Here is a 25,194-nt window from a genome sequence, read left to right as displayed (position 1 = left end):
TGCAATGGGGGAACACCTCAAGCATCCCCTGCAAGGGGCGGGCAATGCAAGGAACGCTTGCAGTTTGGGGGGGTCAGGGATTGCCAGTAACTCCTGGGGGGGGGATGATGCAAGCAACCCCTGCAGCTGGACTCCCCAGGGGACTGGGAGCACTGGCAGCCAACCCTGCAGCATTCAGCAGATGCCCCACAGAGAGGAGCGGGAGAAGGGGGGCCAGGCCCAGCTGTGGAACAGGGGCTGTGCTGCCGGTCCCCAGGGCGACATTGCCAGGGATCAGAGTCCCTGAGCACGGCACAAGGGCAGAAGCGGTTTCACATGGTCCTGTGCTCACTGAGCTGGAAACGCACGCGTGATGTCACTCTCACGCACGCTGGGATGAGCCCAGGGCTCGTTCGCGTCTGTACCCCTGAGCACAGCTTGAGGTGTAAGGCCTCTCTGCACTGAGCACGGCGGGAGCGCCAGCTGCTAATGCCTCAGTGCAGCTGTTCAGGGCCCAGGGCGTGTGCAACGCAGGAGGCAGCCGGAATAGAACAATACAGCTAGACACGGCGTAAAGCCGAGGATGCTCACACAATAGCCACTGCTGCAATGCCCTGTAAGAACTGAGACTCATGCCCGAGAAATAACCAGGCAATGCGAGAGCCTGAGCAATGCAAGGCGCAGCCGTGTACGACAGCATCACGTAGGTGAAATATTACCTGCACCTGTGCAAAGCAAAGGAATGGTGAAGAATATGAAAATCCCATATTGCAAAATTCATGCTGTTCCCTGTCAGAGGAGATAGACCAGCACTGTGAAGCACTGAATGCTGCTTCCCTGCTGCGTCTAGCGCATGTGAGGGGATTGGGTCTAACGCTGGGTGGGAAGGAATTTAAAAGCAAATTGATTTTGGGGTCTAGCACCTGATCTAAACTGGCTCCAGGCCGTAGGGCAGGTTGCAAGATTTTAGTCTAAGTCCCCTCTCCTGCACCGCTGGAGATGCGATTTAACAAAGAAAGGGTATATACTGTTGCAGCCGGGATGGACTGAACCCCATCACCTCATGCCCTGTTAGCCCAGTAGTGTGGGCGAGGCACAGGGCAGCCACAACAAACCCTCCAGAGCCCAGTACGATGTGAACTCAGCTGCGCAGTGCACCCTCCCGCCCGGGACCAGGGCTCGGCTCCGAGTTGTGCCGGCCAGTGACACCGCCGAGGGTACAGGCGTTCTCGGTGAGGTTAGGAGATCCGCGTCCCAAGCTGCTGCACAACGACCTGCTGGGCAGGGGAGTTTCATGCAACAGGGCAGTCGGGTCCCGGGGAGGCCTGTTCCGCTCCCAGCGAAATTGTTTAATTGTTTAATTGTCGCTAGGGCCTGTGACGTCCCACCGGCGCCCTGGAACGTGACCGGCGCCATTACCCATCACCCCCAGCTCCGCTGGCCTGGGTGTCTGAGCGGTGCCTCCTGCAGCAGGCCCTGGTTCCCGAGCCGGAGGGAGGAGGCAGCGGCGCTGGGGGGCCGGCGGAAGCGCTCGACAGAGGTGCTGAAGGCACACGTGGGGAAGTGCAGCGTCGGCGTGGACGGGGAAGAGCCCGACCCAGGCCCGGCCCCGGTGGGGAGGGATGATCTGCGAGGGTGGCGCAGGGTGAGAAGTCCCGTCGCAGCGAGATGGGGAGAGGCAGAGAAGGAGGGCGGCAAAAACTGCCCTGCGCCCTCCAGCAGCTGCCGACACCCGTCCCTGCTGCGACGAGACCAGCAGCTCTGGCGTCGGGCTGGTCAGCCATCAACGGCCTCAGGGACGGGAGGCTGACATGAAGACGTCCTACTGGTTATCGAGTGACGGCAAAGCCAGAACATTAGCCCAGGACTCAGCGCAAGGCTCCTACAGAAAAGGGCTTCCTACCACGCACAACTGGCTCAGGAGGAGTCACCCTGAAGAGCGAGCACAGCGCTGCCAGGGTCAGGGATAAATGGCTCCAGCGTTTCCTCGACTCAGCTCGTCACCGTGGGGCGCACTCCAGGTGAGCGTGGGGCGAGCGGTGACACCCTGCCCGAAGGGGCCTCTGTGACCGTAGGGCCTGTAGCACAGGGTACGGGACTACCTGGAGTTAACCCCTCTGTGAGCTGGAGCAGCGCGCCGGGAGACAGCAAAGCGTGATTTGACAATCGCACCGAGAACGAACCTGCTGTGAGCCGGAGCGGCCGGAGAGAGGGGCGTGGGTGAGACATCCAGCCAGCTAACGAGGGGATAATACACGCCAGGCTCTTTTTCCTGTGCCTTGTGTTTCTGCGCGTTTCCTTGAGCCATTAGGAGTTGTTGCCTCGTTGCCATTTCCCCACAACCACTTGGGTTAGGAGCGCACGTTTGCGGAATGGAAGTCCAGGTTCTCTCAGCCTCGTGAGCCCCGGAATTGAGACGTCAGGCGAGAACCAGCCACGGCACACCTGTCCCAGGGCACACGCCAGCATCTCTATCCCAGGCGCAGCTGGAGTAATAGGCATGAAGGCCGAGAGGGTCCACTGTCGTCTGAGCTCCTCTACACCCCAGGGCAGAGAATTCCACGCACTTCCGGCTTCGCACCCACCGGCCTGACCGAGTGAGAGACGCCCCTAGAAAGAGCTGCAAGGCCTCCGGGATGGGACTCCACCAGGTCGCTGGTTAATCACACTCCACCTGCTTTGTAAGACTAAGAACACGAGACCGGCCACACGGGGTCAGAGCAAAGGCCCATCCCGCCCGTCTGCCGACAGCGGCCAATGCCAGGTGCTCCGGGGGGGACCAGGACAGGTGACCAGCCAGGAAGCCGCTGACAGCAGAGGGACACCCTCCTGAACAGCCTGGCTCACAGCCGCAGATGGACCTCGCCTCCCTGGACGCTAATGCCTTTCAGAGCCCTGGTCTGCACAACACCCTCCTCTGACCCGGAGCGCCGCGTGCAGAAAATCTCCCTGGTGCTGGTTCTGAACCTGCTGCCCGCTCGTTCCGTGGGGCGACCCCAGTTTCACGGCACGGGAACAAGTAAATGACTTTTCCTTGTTGCACTTTCCCTGCACCGGGCGTGAGTTTCGCTTGGCTGGTAAAACGAGCCGGTTCTGGTGAGCTCTGACACTCACACGCAGGCAGGACGTCCAGCCCGGAAGCTGCTGGTTCATTTTCCTGGGGCTTGGCTGCATTTCAGCCTGCCAAGTGGTGGAGCTGCAGCGCTTCCGCAGAGCTCAGATGGTTCGCTGATGGGAGGGGACCCTCAGCATAGTCACTCCACTTCCCCACGGGGGGGGGATTCTCCAGCTGCCCGAGCACGGTCAGCGCCAGGCTGAAGTCAATTTCACGCTGTCACTAGAGCCACCGGTGAATCCAGCCCCCTCTGCGGCGTAGCGATTATACGGAGCCGGTGGTTTTTTCCCTGGCAGTACTTGCTGGTACTGAGTACCAGCACCTTGGCAACCCCAGCCTTGGGACTGGAGTGACTCCGGAGCAGGGGCTATCCGGGGTGACTCCGGAGCAGGGGCTATCCGGGGTGACTCCGGAGCAGGGTGTAGCTGGGGTGACTCCGAAGCAGGGGCCATCCGGGGTGACTCCGGAGCAGGAGCTAGCTGGGGTGACTCCGGAGCAGGGGCCATCGGGGTGACTCCGGAGCAGGCTGTAGCTGGGGTGACTCGGGAGTAGGGGCTATCCGGGGTGACTCCGGAGCAGGCTGTAGCTGGGGTGACTCCGGAGCAGGGGCCATCCGGGGTGACTCCGGAGCAAGGGCTATCCGGGGTGACTCCGGAGCAGGGGCTATCCGGGGTGACTCTGGAGCAGGCTGTAGCTGGGGTGACTCCAGAGCAGGAGCTAGCTGGGGTGACTCCGGAGCAGGGGCCATCCGGGGTGACTCCGGAGCAGGCTGTAGCTGGGGTGACTCGGGAGCAGGGGCTATCCGGGGTGACTCCGGAGCAGGCTGTAGCTGGGGTGACTCCGGAGCAGGGGCCATCCGGGGTGACTCCGGAGCAGGGGCTATCCGGGGTGACTCCGGAGCAGGCTCTGTCTACACGGGACTCAGGCCGTTCCTTCACGCGCTCTCTCCCGGCCTCGGGCTCTCTCACGTGCCCCCCTCCCAGCTGCCAATCAGTGCCACGGGGCATGGCGCGGCGGGCCCCTGCCCGGTAACCGGTGACGACATTAGCGGGGCCCATCCATTGGCCAGGAGGCGGCGGGGCGCCCGGGGATTGGCCGGCAGCCGGCCCGGGCTGCCCGGGAGCCGCGGCCGGCCCGGGGGCCACAGAGGCGGCCCGGCGGGGATGGAGGCGCCCGGCTGCTGGGGGCTGCTGCTGGCCCTGGGGCTGCTGCGGGGGGCGGCGGCCATCGCCGCCACGGACGGTAAAAGCGGCCCGCGGGCCCTACTGGCGCGGCGGGGGGGGTGCATTGTGCGGGCAGTGTGTGCGCACGAGGATTGCGTGTGAGTGTGTATGCACAAGGGGTGTGTGTGTGCGAGGGGATTGCGTGAGTGCGTGTATGCAAAAGGGGATTGTGGGTTGTGTGTGAGCACCAGAGGCTTTTGTGTGTGCGCACGCATGGGGATTGTGTGTGTTTTCTGTGCACAGGGGGATCGCTTGTGTGTGATTGTGTGCACATAAAGTTGTGTGCTTGTGCAGAAGGGGACCGAATGATGGTGTGCCCATGAAGACAGTGTGTGGAATTGGGTGTGTGTATGGATATGGTGCATAGATGCATCTCAGGAGAGTGTGGGGGGGATGTCAGGGGTTGTGTAAAGGAGTGTGTAATTGGACATGCACAGAGGTTGTGTGTGAGCAGGGTGTGTGTGAGACCAAGAGCGTCCCAGGGTTAGCCATTCACTGGCTGAGTGTGCGCGCGCGCGTGTGTGGGGAGATGTCAGGGGTTGTGTAAAGGAGTGTGTAATGACATGCACAGAGGTTGTGTGTGAGCAGGGTGTGTGTGAGACCAAGAGCGTCCCAGGGTTAGCCATTCACTGGCTGAGTGTGTGTGGGCGTGTGTGTGGGGAGATGTCAGGGGTTGTGTAAAGGAGTGTGTAATTGGACATGCACAGAGGTTGTGTGTGAGCAGGGTGTGTGTGAGACCAAGAGCGTCCCAGGGTTAGCCATTCACTGGCTGAGTGTGTGCGCGCGTGTGTGTGGGGAGATGTCAGGGGTTGTGTAAAGGAGTGTGTAATTGGACATGCACAGAGGTTGTGTGTGAGCAGGGTGTGTGTGAGACCAAGAGCTTCCCAGGGTTAGCCATTCACTGTCTGAGTGTGTGCGTGTGTGAGCTATCCCCACTCTGTCAGTGCGTGTGATGTTGTGTTCCTCCCAATTGCTGCGTGCGTGTCGGGCTGTACGGTGTGTAACTATGTAAACGGGATAGAACAGAAAGGCGGCCCGGGAGCCCTGCAAAGAGTAACACAGCAGCGTACTGGGTGGTGAGCGCTCCTGGGGCAGACCCAGGAAGTGGGTCACCGCCGAATAAACTATTGGGTTTGTCTTCAGAGTACCCCTGCGCTGCCCTTTCGTTTTGATGGAGCAGACTCACAGGGCCGCCGCTCTCCTACTGTGCAAGTGGCAGCGTGCTTTGGGGCGGATCTTGTGCGTGTGATTGTGCACCCGGGGGTGCAAAGTGTGTGTGGGTGCTGGTGTGAGAGCTCAGTGCTTTGAGCGTTGGCCTGCTAACTCCGGGGCTGTGAGCTCCAGCCTTGAGGGGGCTCGGTGAGGTTTGTGTGCAGGGGGAAACTGTGCTTACTCGTGGGTTGTGATGTGTGGTTTGTGCGGGACAGCAGCCTTGTGCTGTGCTTGTGGCTGAGTGTGCCTGGGGACTGTGTGAACAGAGGGTGTGTCTAAAGTAGCTGCTGTGCCCCTGTGCATGTGTGTGATTGCAGGTAAATGGTGGTGCATGCACGAGGGAAGTGGGTGAACTTGTGTGATCACAGAGAATGGACAACGTGCACAGGCTGTGAATCGTGTGTTTGACAATGTGTAGTGTTGTGTAAGCAGTGTGAACGTGCATGCACCAGGAGCGTGCGAGATGGTGTGTGCACAAGAGGATGACCAGTGCGATAGTGTGCACAGGTTAGTGCATGCACAGTGCCTGCCCAGGAGCGTGCCTGGCACCTGAGCGTGCTCAGGGTGTGCATGCATGCAGGCGTGTGCATGGCATGGGGCGTGCCCAGCATGCAGAGGCGCACAGGGCATGGGAGCGTGCCCCAGGGCTGACCCTGCACAGAGCGTGTGTGCGTGAGTGCAGGCTGGCGTGTGCATGGTAGGGGGCATGCCTGGCACGCAGCGGCCCACAGGGCATGGGAGCGTGTCCCAGGGCTGACCCTGCACAGAGCATGGGGACGGTGCATGTGTGCAGGCTGGCGTGTGCATGGCAGGGGGCGTGGCCCAGGGCTGACCCCGCACAGAGCGTGGGGACAGTGCGTGCGTGCAGGCTGGCGTGTGCATGGCAGGGGGCATGCCCCAGGGCTGACCCTGCACACAGCGTGGGGACAGTGCATGTGTGCAGGCTGGCGTGTGCATGGCAGGGGGCGTGCCCCAGGGCTGACCCCGCACAGAGCGTGGGGACGGTGCATGCGTGCAGGCTGGCGTGTGCATGGCAGGGGGCGTGCCCTAGGGCTGACCCTGCACAGAGCGTGGGGACGGTGCATGCGTGCAGGCTGGCGTGTGCATGACAGGGGGCGTGCCTGGCACGCAGAGGCGCACAGAGCATGGGAGCGTGCCCCAGGGCTGACCCCGCACAGAGCGTGGGGACGGTGCGTGCGTGCAGGCTGGCGTGTGCATGGCAGGGGGCGTGCCCCAGGGCTGACCCTGCACAGAGCGTGGGGACGGTGCGTGCGTGCAGGCTGGCGTGTGCATGGCAGGGGGCGTGCCTGGCACGCAGAGGTGCACAGGGCATGGGAGCGTGCCCCAGGGCTGACCCTGCACAGAGCATGGGGACGGTGCATGCGTGCAGGCTGGCGTGTGCATGGCAGGGGGCGTGCCCCAGGGCTGACCCCGCACAGAGCGTGGGGACGGTGCATGCGTGCAGGCTGGCGTGTGCATGGCAGGGGGCGTGCCCCAGGGCTGACCCCGCACAGAGCGTGGGGACGGTGCGTGCCTGCAGGCTGGCGTGTGCATGGCAGGGGGCGTGCCCCAGGGCTGACCCCGCACAGAGCGTGGGGACGGTGCGTGCATGCAGGCTGGCGTGTGCATGGCAGGGGGCGTGCCCCAGGGCTGACCCCGCACAGAGCGTGGGGACGGTGCATGCGTGCAGGCTGGCCTGTGCATGGCAGGGGGCGTGCCCCAGGGCTGACCCCGCACAGAGCGTGGGGACGGTGCGTGCGTGCAGGCTGGCGTGTGCATGGCAGGGGGCGTGCCCCAGGGCTGACCCCGCACAGAGCGTGGGGACGGTGCGTGCCTGCAGGCTGGCGTGTGCATGGCAGGGGGCGTGCCCCAGGGCTGACCCCGCACAGAGCGTGGGGACGGTGTGTGCCTGCAGGCTGGCGTGTGCATGGCAGGGGGCGTGCCCCAGGGCTGACCCCGCACAGAGCGTGGGGACGGTGCGTGCGTGCAGGCTGGCGTGTGCATGGCAGGGGGTGTGCCTGGCACGCAGCGGCGCACAGGGCATGGGAGCGTGCCCCAGGGCTGACCCCGCACAGAGCGTGGGGACGGTGCATGCGTGCAGGCTGGCGTGTGCATGGCAGGGGGCGTGCCCCAGGGCTGACCCCACACAGAGCGTGGGGACGGTGCATGCGTGCAGGCTGGCGTGTGCATGGCAGGGGGTGTGCCTGGCACGCAGCGGCGCACAGGGCACGGGAGCGTGCCCCAGGGCTGACCCCGGCAGGGCGTTTCTCCCGCAGAGCCCCTGGCCCACCTGCTGTCCCGCGTGCTCTTCTGCCAGCCGGACCGCCCCTCCCGGGGCCTGGCCGACACCTTCGACGGGGACCTGCTCTTCTCCTTCGACTTCCCGGGCTCGCGCTGGGAGCCCCGGCTGCCCGACTTCCAGCCCTGGCTGGGCGACCAGGAGAGCCCTGAGCAGATCCGCAATGACTCCAGCACGTGCCAGGACCTGCTCCACCTGCTCACCAATCTGACCCAGGGCAAGCTGCCCGAGGCCAGAGGTACCAGCCTGCCGGGCCCCGCCACAGCCCCTCCCTCGGGTCCTGGGCCCCCCCAGCACCCATGACCTGCTCCACAGCAGGTCTTCCAGTGTCCATGGCCCCCTTGCTCCGCCTCCGCCATGCCGGGGGCCTCTCCCCACAGCCCCTCCCCCGGCGCGCCCGGTGCTCGGGGTCACCGCTACTGCCCTGGCTGAGGCTAAGGGGCCCACACGCCCTCCCCATGGCACCCGGGTGTCCGTGGCCCTATCCCCTCGCCCCACAGCACACCCCATCTCTCGCCAGGCACCCCCAGTGCCCCATTCCCCGCAGGCCCCCTCACCTGCCCCTCTCCCCGCAGGCACCCCCATGGCCAGCGTGTTCACGGCCCAGCCCCTGGAGCTGGGGAAGCCCAACACACTCATCTGCCAGGTGGGCAACCTCTTCCCGGCCTCCGCGACGGTGTCATGGCAGCGGCTGGGCGAGGCGGTGAGCCAGGGCGTGAGCACCACGCGCTACTACCCCACCGAGGACCTGGGCTTCCTGCTCTTCTCCTACCTGCAGTTCACCCCGCAGGAGGGCGACGTCTACACCTGCACCGTCACGCAGCCCCCGGGCAACCTCTCCGCCGTCGCCTACTGGGGTGAGGGTCCCCCTGCGCCCCAGCATCCCCCTGCGCCCCAAACTCACCATCCCTCTGCGCCCCGGCATCCCCCTGCACCTCGACACTCCTCTATCCCCGGCACATCCCCCCACCTGCACCGTCACGCAGCCCCCGGGCAACCTCTCCACCGTCGCCTACTGGGGTGAGGGTCCCCCTGCGCCCCGGCATCCCCCTGCACCTCGACACTCCTCTATCCCCGGCACATCCCCCCACCTGCACCGTCACGCAGCCCCCGGGCAACCTCTCCGCCGTCGCCTACTGGGGTGAGGGTCCCCCTGCGCCCCAGCATCCCCCTGCGCCCCAAACTCACCATCCCTCTGCGCCCCGGCATCCCCCTGCACCTCGACACTCCTCCATCCCCAGCACATCCCCCCACCTGCACCGTCACGCAGCCCCGGGCAACCTCTCCACCGTCGCCTACTGGGGTGAGGGTCCCCCTGCGCCCCGGCATCCCCCTGCGCCCCAAACTCACCATCCCTCTGCGCCCCAACCTCCCCCTGCACCTCGACACTCCTCCATCCCTGGCACGTCCCCCCACCTGCACCGTCACGTAGCCCCCGGGCAACCTCTCCGCCGCCGCCTACTGGGGTGAGGGTCCCCCTGCGCCCCAGCATCCCCCTGCGCCCCAAACTCACCATCCCCCTGCGCCCCGGCATCCCCCTGCACCTCGACACTCCTCTATCCCCGGCACATCCCCCCACCTGCCCTGTCACGCAGCCCCCGGGCAACCTCTCCGCCGTCGCCTACTGGGTGAGGGTCCCCCTGCGCCCCGGCATCCCCCTGCACCTCGACACTCCTCTATCCCCGGCACATCCCCCCACCTGCACCGTCACGCAGCCCCCGGGCAACCTCTCCGCCGTCGCCTACTGGGGTGAGGGTCCCCCTGCGCCCCAGCATCCCCCTGCGCCCCAAACTCACCATCCCTCTGCGCCCCGGCATCCCCCTGCACCTCGACACTCCTCCATCCCCAGCACATCCCCCCACCTGCACCGTCACGCAGCCCCCGGGCAACCTCTCCACCGTCGCCTACTGGGGTGAGGGTCCCCCTGCGCCCCGGCATCCCCCTGCACCCCAAACTCACCATCCCTCTGCGCCCCAACCTCCCCCTGCACCTCGACACTCCTCCATCCCCGGCACGTCCCCCCACCTGCACCGTCACGTAGCCCCCGGGCAACCTCTCCGCCGTCGCCTACTGGGGTGAGGGTCCCTCTGCGCCCCAAACTCACCATCTCTCTGCGCCCCGGCATCCCCCTGCGCCCCAAACTCACCATCCCTCTGCGCCCCAACCTCCCCCTGCACCTCGACACTCCTCCATCCCCAGCACATCCCCCCACCTGCACTGTCACGCAGCCCCCGGGCAACGTCTCCACCGTCGCCTACTGGGGTGAGGGTCCCCCTGCGCCCCGGCATCCCCCTGCGCCCCAAACTCACCATCCCTCTGCGCCCCAACCTCCCCCTGCACCTTGACACTCCTCCATCCCCAGCACGTCCCCCCACCTGCACCGTCACGCAGCCCCCGGGCAACCTCTCCGCCGTCGCCTACTGGGGTGAGGGTCCCTCTGCGCCCCAGCATCCCCCTGCACCCCAAACTCACCATCTCTCTGCGCCCCGGCATCCCCCTGTGCCCCGACACTCCTCCATCCCCAGCACATCCCCCCACCTGCCCTGTCACGCAGCCCCCGGGCAACCTCTCCGCCGTCGCCTACTGGGGTGAGGGTCCCTCTGCGCCCCAAACTCACCATCCCTCTGCGCCCCAAACTCACCATCTCTCTGCGCCCCGGCATCCCCCTGTGCCCCGACACTCCTCCATCCCCAGCACATCCCCCCACCTGCCCTGTCACGCAGCCCCCGGGCAACCTCTCCGCCGTCGCCTACTGGGGTGAGGGTCCCCCTGCGCCCCGGCATCCCCCTGCACCTCGACACTCCTCTATCCCTGGCACATCCCCCCACCTGCACCGTCACGCAGCCCCCGGGCAACCTCTCCGCCGTCGCCTACTGGGGTGAGGGTCCCCCTGCGCCCCAGCATCCCCCTGCGCCCCAAACTCACCATCCCTCTGCGCCCCGGCATCCCCCTGCACCTCGACACTCCTCCATCCCCAGCACATCCCCCCACCTGCACTGTCACGCAGCCCCCGGGCAACGTCTCCACCGTCGCCTACTGGGGTGAGGGTCCCCCTGCGCCCCAGCATCCCCCTGCACCCCAAACTCACCATCCCTCTGCGCCCCGGCATCCCCCTGCACCTCGACACTCCTCTATCCCCGGCACGTCCCCCCACCTGCACCGTCACGCAGCCCCCGGGCAACCTCTCCGCCGTCGCCTACTGGGGTGAGGGTCCCCCTGCGCCCCGGCATCCCCCTGCACCTCGACACTCCTCCATCCCCAGCACGTCCCCCCACCTGCACCGTCACGCAGCCCCCGGGCAACCTCTCCACCGTCGCCTACTGGGGTGAGGGTCCCCCTGCGCCCCGGCATCCCCCTGCGCCCCAAACTCACCATCCCTCTGTGCCCCAACCTCCCCCTGCACCTCGACACTCCTCCATCCCCGGCACGTCCCCCCACCTGCACCATCACGTAGCCCCCGGGCAACCTCTCCACCGTCGCCTACTGGGGTGAGGGTCCCTCTGCGCCCCAAACTCACCATCCCTCTGCGCCCCAAACTCACCATCTCTCTGCGCCCCGGCATCCCCCTGTGCCCCGACACTCCTCCATCCCCAGCACATCCCCCCACCTGCACTGTCACGCAGCCCCCGGGCAACGTCTCCACCGTCGCCTACTGGGGTGAGGGTCCCTCTGCGCCCCAAACTCACCATCCCTCTGCGCCCCAAACTCACCATCCCTCTGCACCCGGGCATCCCCCTGCACCTCGACACTCCTCCATCCCTGGCACGTCCCCCCACCTGCACCGTCATGCAGCCCCCAGGCAACCTCTCCACCGTCGCCTACTGGGGTGAGGGTCCCCCTGCACCCCGGCATCCCCCTGCACCCCAAACTCACCATCCCTCTGCGCCCCGGCATCCCCCTGCACCTCGACACCCCTCCATCTCCGGCACGTCCCCCACACCTGCCCCCTCACACAGCCCCAGGGCAATGTCTCCAACGTCGCCTACTGGGGTGAGGGTCCCCTGCGCCCCGACATCCCCCTGTGCCCCAACCTCCCCTGCGCCCTGCCACTCCTCCATCCCCGGCGTGTCCCTCCACCTGCACTGTCACACAGCCCTGGGGCAACTTCTCCACTGTCGCCTACTGGGGTGAGGGGTCCCCCATCTGCTCCCTGATTCACCACAGCACCCTGACCTTCCCTCTGTGCCACAATCTCCCCCTTACAATCACCTCCCCCAACTGCCAGATATGCCCAACACCTCCCCCTCCCCCCACTGCTGCCAGGATCCCCCGTGTTTCCCTGCCCTAGGCCTGTGCACCCCATAACTCCCACCTGCCCCCTGCCAGGAGACCCTGGGCTGAGCATTCTGCCACCTTCTACCCTCCCCCAGTGCCCCAGAACCCCCCCCACTGCCAGGCTCAGCAGTGTGACTCCCTGTTCCCCTCCCCCAGTGCCCCAGTACCCCCCCCCACTGCCAGGCTCAGCAGTGTGACTCCCTGTACCCCTCCCCCAGTGCCCCAGACCCCCCCCACTGCCAGGCTCAGCAGTGTGACTCCCTGTACCCCTCCCCCAGTGCCCCAGTACCCCCCCCACTGCCAGGCTCAGCAGTGTGACTCCCTGTACCCCTCCCCCAGTGCCCCAGACCCCCCCCCCACTGCCAGGCTCAGCAGTGTGACTCCCTGTACCCCTCCCCCAGTGCCCCAGACCCCCCCCACTGCCAGGCTCAGCAGTGTATCTCCCTGTACCCCTCCCCCAGTGCCCCAGTACCCCCCCCACTGCCAGGCTCAGCAGTGTGACTCCCTGTACCCCTCCCCCAGTGCCCCAGACCCCCCCCCACTGCCAGGCTCAGCAGTGTGACTCCCTGTACCCCTCCCCCGGTGCCCCAGACCCCCCCCACTGCCAGGCTCAGCAGTGTGACTCCCTGTTCCCCTCCCCCAGTGCCCCAGTACCCCCCCCACTGCCAGGCTCAGCAGTGTAACACTGTGTACCCCTCCCCCAGTGCCCCAGTACCCTGTCCCCTCGGAGCTGCTGGAGACTGTGCTGTGTGGAGTGGGCATTGCCCTGGGAATCTTCTTCCTGGTCACTGGGGTGGTTCTCCTGCTGAAGTCCCGACGGCCCAGCCCCACAGGTATGCCTGGAGCTGCCCCAGCTGGGGTGGGGAGAGGAGACTGGGAGGGTCAGAGCAGCAGGTCTGGGAGCCAGGACTCCTGGGTTCTCTCCCCAGCTCTGGGGGGCAGTGGGGGCTGGTGGTTAGAGCAGGGGCTGGGAGCCAGGACTCCTGGGTTCTCTCCCCAGCTCTGGGGGGCAGTGGGGGCTGGTGGTTAGAGCAGGGGCTGGGAGCCAGGACTCCTGGGTTCTCCTGGCACTGGGAGGGCAGTGGGGGCTGGTGGTTAGAACAGGGGCTGGAAGCCAGGACTCCTGGGTTCTCCCTGGTGCTGGGAGGGCAGTGGGGGCTGGTGGTTGGAGCAGGGGCTGGGAGCCAGGACTCCTGGGTTCTCTCCCCAGTGCTGGGAGGGCAGTGGGGGCTGGTGGTTGGAGCAGGGGCTGGGAGCCAGGACTCCTGGATTCTCCTCAGCGGTGGGAGGGCAGTGGGGGCTGGTGGTTGGAGCAGGGGGGTGGGAGCCAGGACTCCTGGGTTCTCCCCCCAGCGCTGGGAGGGCAGTGGGGGCTGGTAGTTGGAGCAGGGGCTGGGCGTCAGGACTCCTGGGTTCTGTCCCAACTTTTGAATCTGTTCTCACCCTCAGACTGAGCTGCAAGCAGCCGATAACACCTGAAGACCTACAGGAGATGCTCCACGTGCCCCGAACCCCTCCTGTTGCTCCCCAGCCTGTGGGAACTGGGGTCAGGGTAGCTCCCAGACCAGCGTGGTGCTGAGACCAAACACACTCACTACACATGGGGCACATCCCTGGGAGCCCGGCCAGTGCCGAAGTGACAGCCTGTCCTCCGGGGTGCCGCGCGGTGTCCCCAGCGGTGCTGCGCGCCTGGGGCAGGCTCCGTGCCTGCGCCTGGTCCTGAGCCTGCTAATAAAGGTCTCTTTTCTGGAGCTGTCGCATCTCTGCTCCTGAGTGTCGGGCGCCGCCCCTCAGAGCACCCCCCATGCCCTGTTGTCATGCGGGGACTCGGTCCTGGGCAGAGGGGCGCTCCCTGACCGTGCCTGGCTCCCACCTGGGCTGAGACCCACCAAACTCATTACACTGCTCAGCCAAGGGCCTCTGGGTGATCCCAGTCTCTGTCTCTCCAGAGGAAGTGAAAGTGTCTCTCACCCAAAACTTCCTCTGCCCTGCGCCCGCCGGGAGGTTCACATCCCCCTGCTGCCAGCGCCGAGGTCCTGGGGTCACGCAGGGCTCCCCTTCCCTGGCGGGGGAGGCGCGGTAGCGTCACTGGGTGCAGAGCCGCTGGCAGGGGAAGCGCCGGTGCCCTGCGAGGAAATAGGGGAAGTGGGACCCAGAATAGGGGAAGCAGCAGGAGGGGGTTTCAGACACACCCAGGCCTGCAACCCCCACCCCGCACACCCGTGGGGGAAGTGAAATCCCTGCTGGGAGGTGTGGGGCCCATCCCCCGGCCTGGCCTGGGCCACCGCAGCTTCCCCCAGCCCCGCCCCCCGCTGGGATCCCCTCCCCAGCTTGGCTCCCCCGCTGGGATCCCCTCCCCAGCTTGGCTCCCCCGCTGGGATCCCCTCCCCTCTGCTGGGATCCCCTCCCCTCTCCTAGCCCCCCCCCCGCTGAGATCCTCTTCCCCAGCTCGGCCCCCCTGTTGGGATTCCTTTGCCTCCCCCAGCCGGGATCCCATCCCTTCCCCTAGCCCAGTCCCCGCTGGGATCCCCTCCCCAGCTCGGCCCCCCTGCTGGGATCCCCTGGCCCCCCCCGCTGGGATCCCCTCCCCTCCCCTAGCCCCCCCCGCTATGATCCCCTTCCCCAGCTCGGCCACCCCCCGCTGGGATCCCCTCCTCTCCCCTCCCCTAGCCCTCCCCCCCGCTGCGATCCCCTTCCCCAGCCCCGCCCCCCGCTGGGATCCCGTCCCCTCCCCTCCCCTAGCCCAGCCCCTGCTGGGATCCCCTCCTTTCCCCTCCCCTAGCCCCCCCTCTGGGATCGCCTAGCCCCCCCCCGCCGGGATCCCCTACCCTCCCCTAGCCCCCCCTCTGGGATCGCCTAGCCCCCCCCCCGCCGGGATCCTCTACCCTCCCCTAGCCCCCCCTCTGGGATCGCCTAGCCCTCCCCCCGCCGGGATCCCCTTCCCCAGCTCGGCCCCGCCCCCCGCTGGGATCCCGTCCCCTCCCCTCCCCTAGCCCCCCCCCCGGGATCCCCTCCCCAGCTCCGCCCCCCCGCTGGGATTCCCTCCCCCAGCTCCGCCCCCCCCCGGCTGGAATTCCCTCCCCTCCCCCAGCTCCCCCCGCTGGGATCCCTCTCCTCCCCCATGTCTCCCCGCGGGGGTCTCCTGACGCAGCTCCCCCCCTCCCCCGCAGCCAAGCCCTCCCCGCACACCTGGCCCCATGGCCGCGCCTCAGTTCCCCCCCCGGCCCGGGCGTGTGCGCGTCACAGCCCCGGCCCGTGGGCTGCCCGGCCGGGCCCCAGGGAGCATCTCCCCGCCGGGCTCCGAGCCCCGCCGCTTCCACCCGGCGACTGGTGACGCGGCCGCGCCGCCAGCTGCCATTGGTCCGGGCCGGCGGGGGGCGGAGGGGTCCGGAGCCGACACCTGGCGGGAGACACCAGCGCCCCCAAACTCCGGAACCCCCGCGGAGCCCGGACCGGACCTGCGCCCCCGGACACCCCCCCCCGCGGAGCCCGGACCGGACCGGACCTGCGCCCCCCGACCCCGAACCCCCCCGCGGAGCCCGGACCGGACCTGCGCCCCCGGACCCTCCCCCCCCCCCGCGGAGCCCGGACCGGACCGGACCTGCGCCCCCGGACCCCGAACCCCCCCGCGGAGCCCGGACCGGACCTGCGCCCCCGGACCCCCCCCCCCCGCGGAGCCCGGACCGGACCTGCGCCCCCGGACCCCGAACCCCCCCGCGGAGCCCGGACCGGACCTGCGCCCCCGGACCCCCCCCCCCCCGCGGAGCCCGGACCGGACCGGACCGGACCTGCGCCCCCGGACCCCCCCCCCCCGCGGAGCCCGGACCGGACCTGCGCCCCCGGACCTCCCCCCCCGCGGAGCCCGGACCGGACCTGCGCCCCCGGACCCCCCCACAGAGCCCGGAACAGACCTGAGGCCCCGGACCCTCCCGCGGAGCCCGGACGGGACCTGTGCCCCCAAATCCCGGCCCCCAGAGGCCGCTGCAGACCCAGGACCCGCCCCCCCCGAGTTTTGCACCCCAGGACCCAGGAGGGCCCCTCTGCAGCGGACCCGGCTCCCCCAGTCTCGCCCCGAGGCGGCAGAGAAGCGCAGCCCCCGGAACCCCGCCGGACCGGTCCCGCGCCCCGGGGCAATGAGGCAGGTGTTGGGGCTGCTGGTCCTGGCGCTCAGCCCCCACGCAGCAGGTGAGGCGCCGCCGGGGTCACAGGCAGGGTGGGGGGCTCGGGGTCCCCGCCCCCCAACTCCCCTGGGCTGTCCGTCCCTCAGCTCCCCGGGGTCCCCGCCCCCCAACTCCCCTGGGCTCTCCGTCCCCCAACTCCCCAGGGCTCCCCGCCCCTTCACCTGCTGGGGTTCCCGCCCCCCAATTCCCTGGGCTCCCCCCCCTCAGCTCCCCCCAGGGTCCCCGTGTGGGGGGCGGGGGTTAACCCCGGTCCCTGGCTCCAGGGCAGCGCCTCTCAGCCGTGCTACGAAGCCCCGCCCGCCCCACAAGGCACCAGGGGCCCTGCGCCCTGTCCGGGTGACCGCGGCCCCCGAGTCGCCCCTCACTTACCAGCGCTGCCAGCAGCCGCGTCCTCACCCGCGGGGCCGGGACCGGGAACGCCGCGGGGCAGGCGAGACCCGTCACTGCCGGGGGGACGTTCAGACGGGACCGGCTTTACCGCGTTTGTACGTGGCCGCTGTGAAGCAGCGCCCAGCGCTACATGAGTAGCTGCAGCCGCGGGAAGGCCTCGGGGTACCCCAGGGGTACAGCGCCCCCAGCTGAGAAACACTGTCCTAGGGCTGGAACCCCAGTCTGTGCCCTAGGGGGAGCATTACCCCATTTGGTGCCCTAGGGGCTGTGGGGGGGGTAACCCCAGTCTGTGCCCCTAGTGGTGGGGTTGGGGGTACCACCCCATTTGGTGCCCAAGGGGCTGTGGGGGGGTATTACCCCAGTCTGTGCCCCTAGTGGTGGGGTTGGGGGTACCACCCCATTTGGTGCCCAAGGGGCTGTGGGGGGGTGTTACCCCAGTCTGTGCCCCTAGTGGTGGGGTTGGGGGTACCACCCCATTTTGTGCCCAAGGGGCTGTGGGGGGGTATTACCCCAGTCTGTGCCCCTAGTGGTGGGGTTGGGGGTACCACCCCATTTGGTGCCCAAGGGGCTGTGGGGGGGTATTACCCCAGTCTGTGCCCCTAGTGGTGGGGTTGGGGGTACCACCCCATTTTGTGCCGTAGGGGCTGTGGGGGGGTTAACCCCAGTCTGTGCCCCCAGGAGTTTAGGGAAGTTGACCCCCAGGGCTCCCAGCACACGCTCCCTGTGGGGCTCTAGCTGTGCAGACGCCCTCTCTCGGCGGGGTTTACCCCCCAGCATGCCCTGCTGTGGTCCCAGTCCCATCAGCCACGCCCCCCAACGTGCTGCCCGCCCTCTGTCCCCCCGGCCCCCGCTCGGCTCTGTCCCACCTTGTGCCTGTCTCCTGCAGGCGCCTTCCTGGTGCACCTGGCCACCGAGTGCCCCCTGGCAGCCAACGGCTCCGTGCTGTGGTTCAGCTTCGCCTTCGTCTTCAACAAGAACCCGCTGGTGTGCTACAACGCGGGGCACCAGCGCTTCGAGGCCTGCGACATGGGGCTGCTCAACGACGTGGCCCAGCAGCTCACCGAAGTCCTCAACCGGGACCCCCACTGGCACCAGCGCATGGCCAGGGGGCGCCAGGACTGCGAGAGCCAGAGCCAGCACCTCTGGGCCCACACCGGGCAGCGGCTGAGTGAGTGGGGTGCGGGGTACAGAGCTGGGGGGGTTGGGGGGCCCCTGGCAGGAGCCGTGGTGGGGGCAGGAGCCGTGGGGCCCGTGGCAGGGAGTTGGTGGGGGCAGGAGCTGTGGTGGGGGTGGGAGCCGTGGGGCCCGTGGCAGGGAGTTGGTGGGGGGGGAGGGAGCCGTGGGGCTCGTGGCAGGGAGGTGGGGGGGGGAGGGAGCCGTGGGGCTCGTGGCAGGGAGTTGGTGGGGGGGAGGGAACCATGGGGCTCGTGGCAGGGAGTTGGTGGGAGGGGGAGGGAGCCGTGGAGCCCGTGGCAGAGAGTTGGTGGGGGGGAGGGAGCCGTGGGGACCGTGGCAGAGAGTTGGTGGGGGGGAGGGAGCTGTGGAGCCCGTGGCAGAGAGTTGGTGGGGGGGAGGGAGCCGTGGGGCCCGTGGCAGAGAGTTGGTGGGGGGGAGGGAGCCGTGGGGCCCATGGCAGGAGCTGTGGGGGGGGGGGAGGGAGCCGTGGGGCCCGTGGCAGGGAGTTGGTGGAGGGGAGGGAGCCGTGGGGCCCGTGGCAGGGAGTTGGTGGGGGGGAGGGAGCCGTGGGGCCCATCGCAGGGAGTTGGCGGGGGGGGGAGGGAGCCGTGGGGCTCGTGGCAGGAGCTGTGGTGGGGAGGAGGGAGCCATGGGGCACGTGGCAGGGAGTTGGTGGGGGGGAGGGAGCCGTGGGGCCCGTGGCAGGGAGTTGGTGGGGGCAGGAGCTGTGGTGGGGGTGGGAGCCGTGGGGCCCGTGGCAGGGAGTTGGTGAGGGGGAGGGAGCCGTGGGGCCCGTGGCAGGGAGTTGGTGGGGGCAGGAGCCATGGGGCTCGTGGCAGGGAGTTGGTGGGGAGGAGGGAGCCGTGGGGCCCGTGGCAGGGAGTTGGTGGGGGGGAGGGAGCCGTGGGGCCCGTGGCAGGGAGTTGGTGGGGGGGAGGGAGCCGTGGGGCCCGTGGCAGGGAGTTGGTGGGGGGGAGGGAGCCGTGGGGCCTGTGGCAGGGAGTTGGTTGGGGGGGAGGGAGCCGTGGGGCTCGTGGCAGGGAGTTGGTGGGGGCAGGAGCTGTGGTGGGGGTGGGAGCCGTGGGGCCCGTGGCAGGGAGTTGGTGGGGGCGGGAGCCGTGGGGCCCGTGGCAGGGAGTTGGTGGGGGCAGGAGCCGTGGGGCTCGTGGCAGGGAGTTGGTGGGGTCAGGAGCTGTGGGGCTCGTGGCAGGGAGTTGGTGGGGGGGAGGGAGCCGTGGGGCCCGTGGCAGGGAGTTGGTGGGGGGGAGGGAGCCGTGGGGCTCGTGGCAGGGAGTTGGTGGGGGGGAGGGAGCCGTGGGGCCCGTGGCAGGGAGTTGGTGGGGGGGAGGGAGCCGTGGGGCTCGTGGCAGGGAGTTGGTGGGGGGGAGGGAGCCGTGGGGCCCGTGGCAGGGAGTTGATGGGGTGGAGGGAGCCGTGGGGCCCGTGGCAGGGAGTTGGTGGGGGGGAGGGAGCCGTGGGGCCCGTGGCAGGGAGTTGGTGGCGGGGGAGGGAGCCGTGGGGCGCGTGGCAGGGAGTTGGTGGCGGGGGAGGGAGCCGTGGGGCGCGTGGCAGGGAGTTGGTGGGGGGGAGGGAGCCGTGGGGCCCGTGGCAGGGAGTTGGTGAGGGGGAGGGAGCCGTGGGGCTCGTGGCAGGGAGTTGGTGGGGGGGAGGGAGCCGTGGGGCTCGTGGCAGGAGCTGTGGTGGGGAGGAGGGAGCCGTGGGGCCCGTGGCAGGGAGTTGGTGGCGGGGGAGGGAGCCGTGGGGCGCGTGGCAGGGAGTTGGTGGCGGGGGAGGGAGCCGTGGGGCGCGTGGCAGGGAGTTGGTGGGGGGGAGGGAGCCATGGGGCCCGTGGCAGGGAGTTGGTGGGGGGGAGGGAGCCGTGGGGCCCGTGGCAGGGAGTTGGTGAGGGGGAGGGAGCCGTGGGGCCCGTGGCAGGGAGTTGGTGAGGGGGAGGGAGCCGTGGGGCTCGTGGCAGGGAGTTGGTGGGGGGGGGGAGCCGTGGGGCTCGTGGCAGGAGCTGTGGTGGGGAGGAGGGAGCCGTGGGGCTCGTGGCAGGGAGTTGGTGGGGGCACGAGCTGTGGTGGGGGGGAGGGAGCCGTGGGGCCCGTGGCAGGGAGTTGGTGAGGGGGAGGGAGCCGTGGGGCTCGTGGCAGGGAGTTGGTGGGGGGGAGGGAGCCGTGGGGCTCGTGGCAGGGAGTTGGTAGGGGGGAGGGAGCCGTGGGGCCCGTGGCAGGGAGTTGGTGGGGGGGAGGGAGCCGTGGGGCCCGTGGCTACGGGGGTGCTGTGGGTTCGACCCGGGGGTACGAGGCTGGGGCCGGATCCCCGTGTGCGGGGCAGGACGGGGGTACCAGGCGCCGGCCCACACACTGCCTGCCCCCGCAGCGCCCCCCCCGCGTGCGCATCGTCCCCACCGCCCTGTCGAACCCCACGGGGGCCGTGCACCTGACCTGCTACGTCTGGGGCTTCTACCCGGCGGGCGCGCTGGTGTCCTGGCTGTACAACGGGAGCCCCCTGGAGCCCCGGGAGCCGGGCAGCCTGAGCATGGCCAACGGCGACTGGACCTACCAGACCCGAGTCAGCCTGCTGGCCACCCCCAAGCAGGGGGACACCTTCACCTGCCACGTGCAGCACCCCAGCCTGCCGGAGCCCCACCAGGAGGACTGGAGTGAGCTGGGCTGGCGGGTGTGGGGGCAGCAGGAGGGGGCAGGGTGGGGGAGGGTCAGGCTGGGGTGGCAGGAGGGGGTAGGGTGGGGGGAGGTGTGCGAGGCGGGGGAGGGTCAGGAGGGGAGAGGGTGGGGGGAGGTGTGCGAGGCGGGGGAGGGTCAGGAGGGGAGAGGGTGGGGGGAGGTGTGCGAGGCGGGGGAGGGTCAGGTGGGGAGAGGGTGGGGGGAGGTGTGCGAGGCGGGGGAGGGTCAGGTGGGGAGAGGGTGGGGGGAGGTGTGCGAGGCGGGGGAGGGTCAGGAGGGGTACAGGGCGGGGGAGGTGTATGAGGCGGAAGACAGTCAGGAGGGGTACGAGGAGGGGAGATGCGTGGGGAGGCCCAGTGAGGGCAGGGGAAGGGGGTCCTGGGTCTGCACTGTGGGGCAGGAAGTGGGGCGGAGGGCCTAGGGCTGCATCTGGGGTGGGGGTCTGGGCAGGTCTCTGGCTGGGGCGCTGGTGGACGCCCCCGTTAACCCCCCCCGTGTGCCCCTAGGTCCCGGCCTGTCCCCAGGGCTGACGGTGAAGGTCAGCGCGGCCGTCGTGGTGCTTTGCCTGGGCCTCATCCTCTTCCTCAGCGGCCTGGTGTGCTGGTGGCGGGCGCCTCCCCCGGGTAAGGAGCCGTGTGCATGTGTGTGTGTGTGTGTGTGTGTCACTGCCCCCTGCTGGGGTGTGCGTGTGTGTCACTGCCCCCTGCTCTGTGTGTGTGTGTGCGTGCGCGTGTGTCACTGCCCCCTGCTGGGTGTGTGTGTGGGTAGGTGGGTGTGTCACTGCCCCCTGCTGCTGTGCGTGGATGTGTGTTTGTGTGCACAACACTGCCCCCTGCTGGTGTGTGTGTGTGGTTGGGTGTGTTACTGCCCCCTGCTGGGGTGTGGGTATGTGTGTCTGTGGGTGTGTCACTGCCCCCTACTGGTGTGTGCGTGTGTGTCACTGCCCCCTGCTGTGTGTGTGTGTGTGTGTGTGTGTGTGTGTGTCACTGCCCCCTGCTGGGGTGTGTGTGTGTGTGTGTGTGTGTGCGTGTGTGTGTGTGTGTGTCACTGCCCCCTGCTGTGTGTGTCTGCCCCCTGCTGGCATGGGTGTGTCCTGCAGGGTGTGTGGGTGGGTGTTCTGCTCCGCCCTCGGGTTGTCTGTCTGTCTCCTGCTACCCGCTGTTGGGGTGTGGGGGGGGGGGGTGCCGGGTGTGCACGTGTCCTGCTGCCCCCTGCTGGGTGTGTGCGTGCGTGCATGCATGTGTGTGTCACTGCCCCCTGCTGGGTGTGTGCGTGCGTGCATGCGTGTGTGTGTGTCACGGCCCCCTGCTGGGGTGGGGGTATGTGTCACTGCCCCCTGCTGGTGTGTGTGTGTCTCTGCCTCCTGCTGGCATGGGTGTGTCCTGCAGGGTGTGTGGGTGGGTGTTCTGCTCCGCCCTGCTGGGGTTGTCTGTCTGTCTGCTGCTACCCGCTGTTGGGGTGTGTGTGTGTGGGGGGGGGGTGCTGGGTGTGCGTGTGTCCTGCTGCCCGCGCTGCTGGGGGTGGGCGTTTGCCCCAGCCCTGCTGCAGGTGGTGGTGTGCACCCGGCGCCCCCTGCTGGTTGGGCCGGGTGCATGGGGTGGGGACGGGGCCCCCCAACTAACTCTCTTTCCTTTCGCCTTTCAGCTTATTTGCCCCTCGCAGGACACAACTATCCCAGAGGTATCGGCCACCGGCCGCCTGGTGTCCCTCCGTCCGTCTGTCCCACGCGGCCCTCTGTCCTCCCATCCCATCCCTCTGCCGTTCTGTGTCACTCTCTCCCTCCGTCCGTCCGTCCGTCCACACTGCCACGTCTGTCCATCCATCCGTCCGTCAGTCCATCCGTCCGTCCGCACTGCCACATCTGTCCATCCGTCCGTCCGCACTGCCATGTCTGTCTCTCTGTCTGTCCATCCGCTCACACCTCTCTCTCTGCGTTTACCCTGCAGGCAGCACCTAGCGCCCCTGGGCTCCGATCCCCTGGCCTCCAGGGCGGATCCATCGCCCCACGCCGACGCAGTCAGGAACCGCGTGGCCAGGCCAGGTCTCCGGGCCAGCCCGGCACCACAGAAAGGACGGCTCAGACCCACCCCCCGCGGAGCTCATGTGGACCAGCACCTCATGCTCTCCCCCCACCGTGGGGCCCCCCATTCCCAACCAGAGCCAGTTGGCCTATACGGACCAGCAGGCCAATACAGAGCTATAACGACCTGAATCCAGCCCTCATTCTCAGCCCCTCCCTGACCTGCCCCGGAGCCCATACAACTGCCCTCCCCGCCTCCTGGCACACCACACAGTGCCTGTGAGCCCCAGAGATGGATGGAGGGACCTACTCACCATATCCCCTCCTTTCTGGGAGCCCCTGACCCCACACACACTGCCACCAGGCACCCTACTGTGTACAGCTGGGCCCCCGAAGGAACAGAGGAACCCCGATATCCACCCCAGCCCCACAGAGGCAGAGCCTCCACCCTGTACAGCTGTAAGGACCTGCTCTGATCCCCAGCCTCTCCCAGGTCTGGCCCCCCGGTCCGGTAGCAGGGAGAGATGTGGCGAATGGACGTTAGGAACCCCGGGTGTGAGCCTCAGTTTCCCTGGGCCCTGCAGCAATAGCTAGGTGGTGACGGGGGCGTTGGTGGGACGGCCTCCCTCCCGTGCCCCATGGCCGATGCCCTTCCTAACCTGAGCCCGGGGCAGCCTGGTGACACCTCTTACCCAGGAAGCAGGACTAAGGCCAGAGGAGGGGCTGGCTGGGGAGGCCGGGTCAGGCCTGGGCCCTGGGTGTGACCCCCTCGGTCCCCTCGCCCCAGACAGATTTGCCGGCGGCTGCTGATGTCTGTGCTGCGCTGTGTCCCTGTCGCCCAATAAACCTGGTCTCCAGCCGCCGGGCTCGCGTCCTGCTGCAGGTGGGGGGCGGGGGCAGGGCCCGGGGACCCCAGCTCAGTGCGGGTGGGGGAGATGCTGCCCGTTATGTCACTGTTCAGTCAGCTGCTCCCCTGGCTCGGGGGGCTCCCTCCATGGTGGGAGTAGCACCCCTGCCCCCTTGCGTGCCCTCTGCCAGGAGCCCTGGGCAAGCTGGGAAGGGCCCGTTCTCAGTGCAGAGGGGACAGCTGCTGGCCCCGTCCCACAACTGCAGAGGGTGCAGCTACCGCACTTGGCTGGGAGCAGGACTCCTGGGTCCATTCCCAGCCCTGGGAGGGCACTGGGGGTGAGGGGGTTAGAACTGGGGTTGGGGTGAGGAGCCAGGACTCCTGGGTTCCTCCTTTGCTGTTGGCTCACCACGTTATCACCTGCAGCTGGTGGCATCTCTCTGCGTCCACCCAGGACAGCAGCATTCTGCAGGACAATGAACCTGGCCACCCACAAAGGGAGTGTGGGGAGTGGGGGTGGATCCCTGCTGGAATGGCTCAGGGCGCGCAGGACGCAGGCAGGTGCTAAGGCCGGGGGCTCATCACCCCACATCCTGGGGAGGTGCGTGGCCCTGCAACGGCTGCGTCAGGAGCTGCAGGCCAGAAGGACCTGGCAACACTGATGTCCCAGGGCAGCAGCCCCACGTTTCCCTAACCCGCCCCAGCCCCCACTCACTAACTCTGCACCTGGGACGGACCAACGTGCCCAAGATCCCCAGGGCCAGGAGCCTGTTACAGGCCCTGCTACATGGCTGAGGGCACCAGGGCCCAAGGCCTGGCAATGTCAAGGAAAGGGTTAATTCTCTCTCTCTCTCTCTCTCTCTCACACACACACACACAGAGAGAGAGAGAGAGAGAGAGAGAGAGAGAGAGAGAGCGCTAATCCCAGCCAAGTATCAGAGGGGTAGCCGTGTTAGTCTGGATCTGTAGAGCAACGAAGGGTCCTGTGGCACCTTATAGACTAAAAGAAAACTTTAGAGCGTGAGCTTTCGTGAGTTAACTCACTTCTTCAGATGCTGGTCCTGGAAATCTGCAAGGCCAGGTATAAATAGGCCAGAGCAAGGCTGGGGATAACGAGGGTAGCTCAGTCAGGCAGGCTGAGTTGTATTGTCATCAGTAGATCTGGAGGTGTAAACTCCAAGAGAGGGGAAGCTGCTTTTGTATTTAGCCAGCCATTCACAGTCTTTGTTTAATCCTGAGCGGAGGGTATTGAATTTGCAGATGAATTGTAGCTCAGCAATTTCTCTTTGAAGTCTGTTCTTGAAATTTCTTTGCTGCAGGATAGCTACTTTTAAATCTGCTACTGTGTGTCCTGGGAGATTGAAGTGCTCTCCTATGGGTTTTTGTATATTGCCATTTCTGATGTCTGATTTGTGTGCATTTATTCTTTTACGTAGAGACTGTCCAGTTTGTCCGATGTATATGGCAGAGGGGCATTGCTGGCACATGATGGCATAAATTACATTGGTAGTATGTGCAGCTGAATGAGCCCACGATGGTGTGGCTGATCCGGTTAGGTCCTGTAATGATGTTGCTGGTGTGTATATGTGGGCAGAGCTTGCAATGAGGTTTGTTGCATGGATGGGTCCCTGAGATAGAGTGACTGTGGTGCGGTGTATAGTTGCTTGTTAGGATTTGTTTTAGGTTGGCAGGCTGTCTGTGAGCAATGATAGGTCTGCCTCCCAAGGCCTGTGAAAGTGGGGGATCATTGTCCAGGATGGGTTGTAGATCCCTGATGATGCGCTGTAGAG

The 25,194-nt window shown here is 67.6% G+C and overlaps 2 protein-coding genes across 4 annotated transcripts; both read left to right on the top strand.

Annotated features, from left to right (window-relative positions):
- The first annotated feature begins 118 nt into the window (after positions 1–118).
- LOC142025146 (class II histocompatibility antigen, M alpha chain) lies at positions 119–13,854 on the top strand. 3 transcript variants are annotated; one of them, XM_075017692.1, is made up of 6 exons: positions 119–682; positions 1,351–2,998; positions 7,806–8,066; positions 8,404–8,685; positions 12,808–12,936; positions 13,553–13,854. In XM_075017692.1, exons 2-6 carry the CDS (start codon positions 2,860–2,862, stop codon positions 13,555–13,557), a joined length of 816 nt encoding a protein of 271 aa, XP_074873793.1. In that variant the 5' UTR covers positions 119–682; positions 1,351–2,859; the 3' UTR covers positions 13,558–13,854. The 3 variants fall into 3 exon arrangements, with proteins under 3 accessions (XP_074873793.1, XP_074873792.1, XP_074873791.1); XM_075017691.1 differs by having other exon boundaries at positions 119–2,998; XM_075017690.1 differs by lacking the exons at positions 119–682; positions 1,351–2,998 and adding an exon at positions 3,672–4,336.
- A 2,133-nt stretch (positions 13,855–15,987) lies between these two features.
- LOC142025173 (HLA class II histocompatibility antigen, DM beta chain) lies at positions 15,988–23,417 on the top strand. The gene is made up of 6 exons (XM_075017727.1): positions 15,988–16,288; positions 17,561–17,837; positions 20,229–20,515; positions 21,044–21,160; positions 22,182–22,217; positions 22,484–23,417. Exons 1-6 carry the CDS (start codon positions 16,237–16,239, stop codon positions 22,492–22,494), a joined length of 780 nt encoding a protein of 259 aa, XP_074873828.1. The 5' UTR covers positions 15,988–16,236; the 3' UTR covers positions 22,495–23,417.
- Positions 23,418–25,194: the final 1,777 nt, after the last annotated feature.

This window comes from Carettochelys insculpta, chromosome 22 (genome assembly GCF_033958435.1).
Source record: "Carettochelys insculpta isolate YL-2023 chromosome 22, ASM3395843v1, whole genome shotgun sequence".
In the NCBI taxonomy this organism is placed as follows: domain Eukaryota; kingdom Metazoa; phylum Chordata; order Testudines; family Carettochelyidae; genus Carettochelys; species Carettochelys insculpta.
Note: the sequence above shows the minus strand (reverse complement) of the source record. Positions and strands in the feature narration are given on the sequence as shown.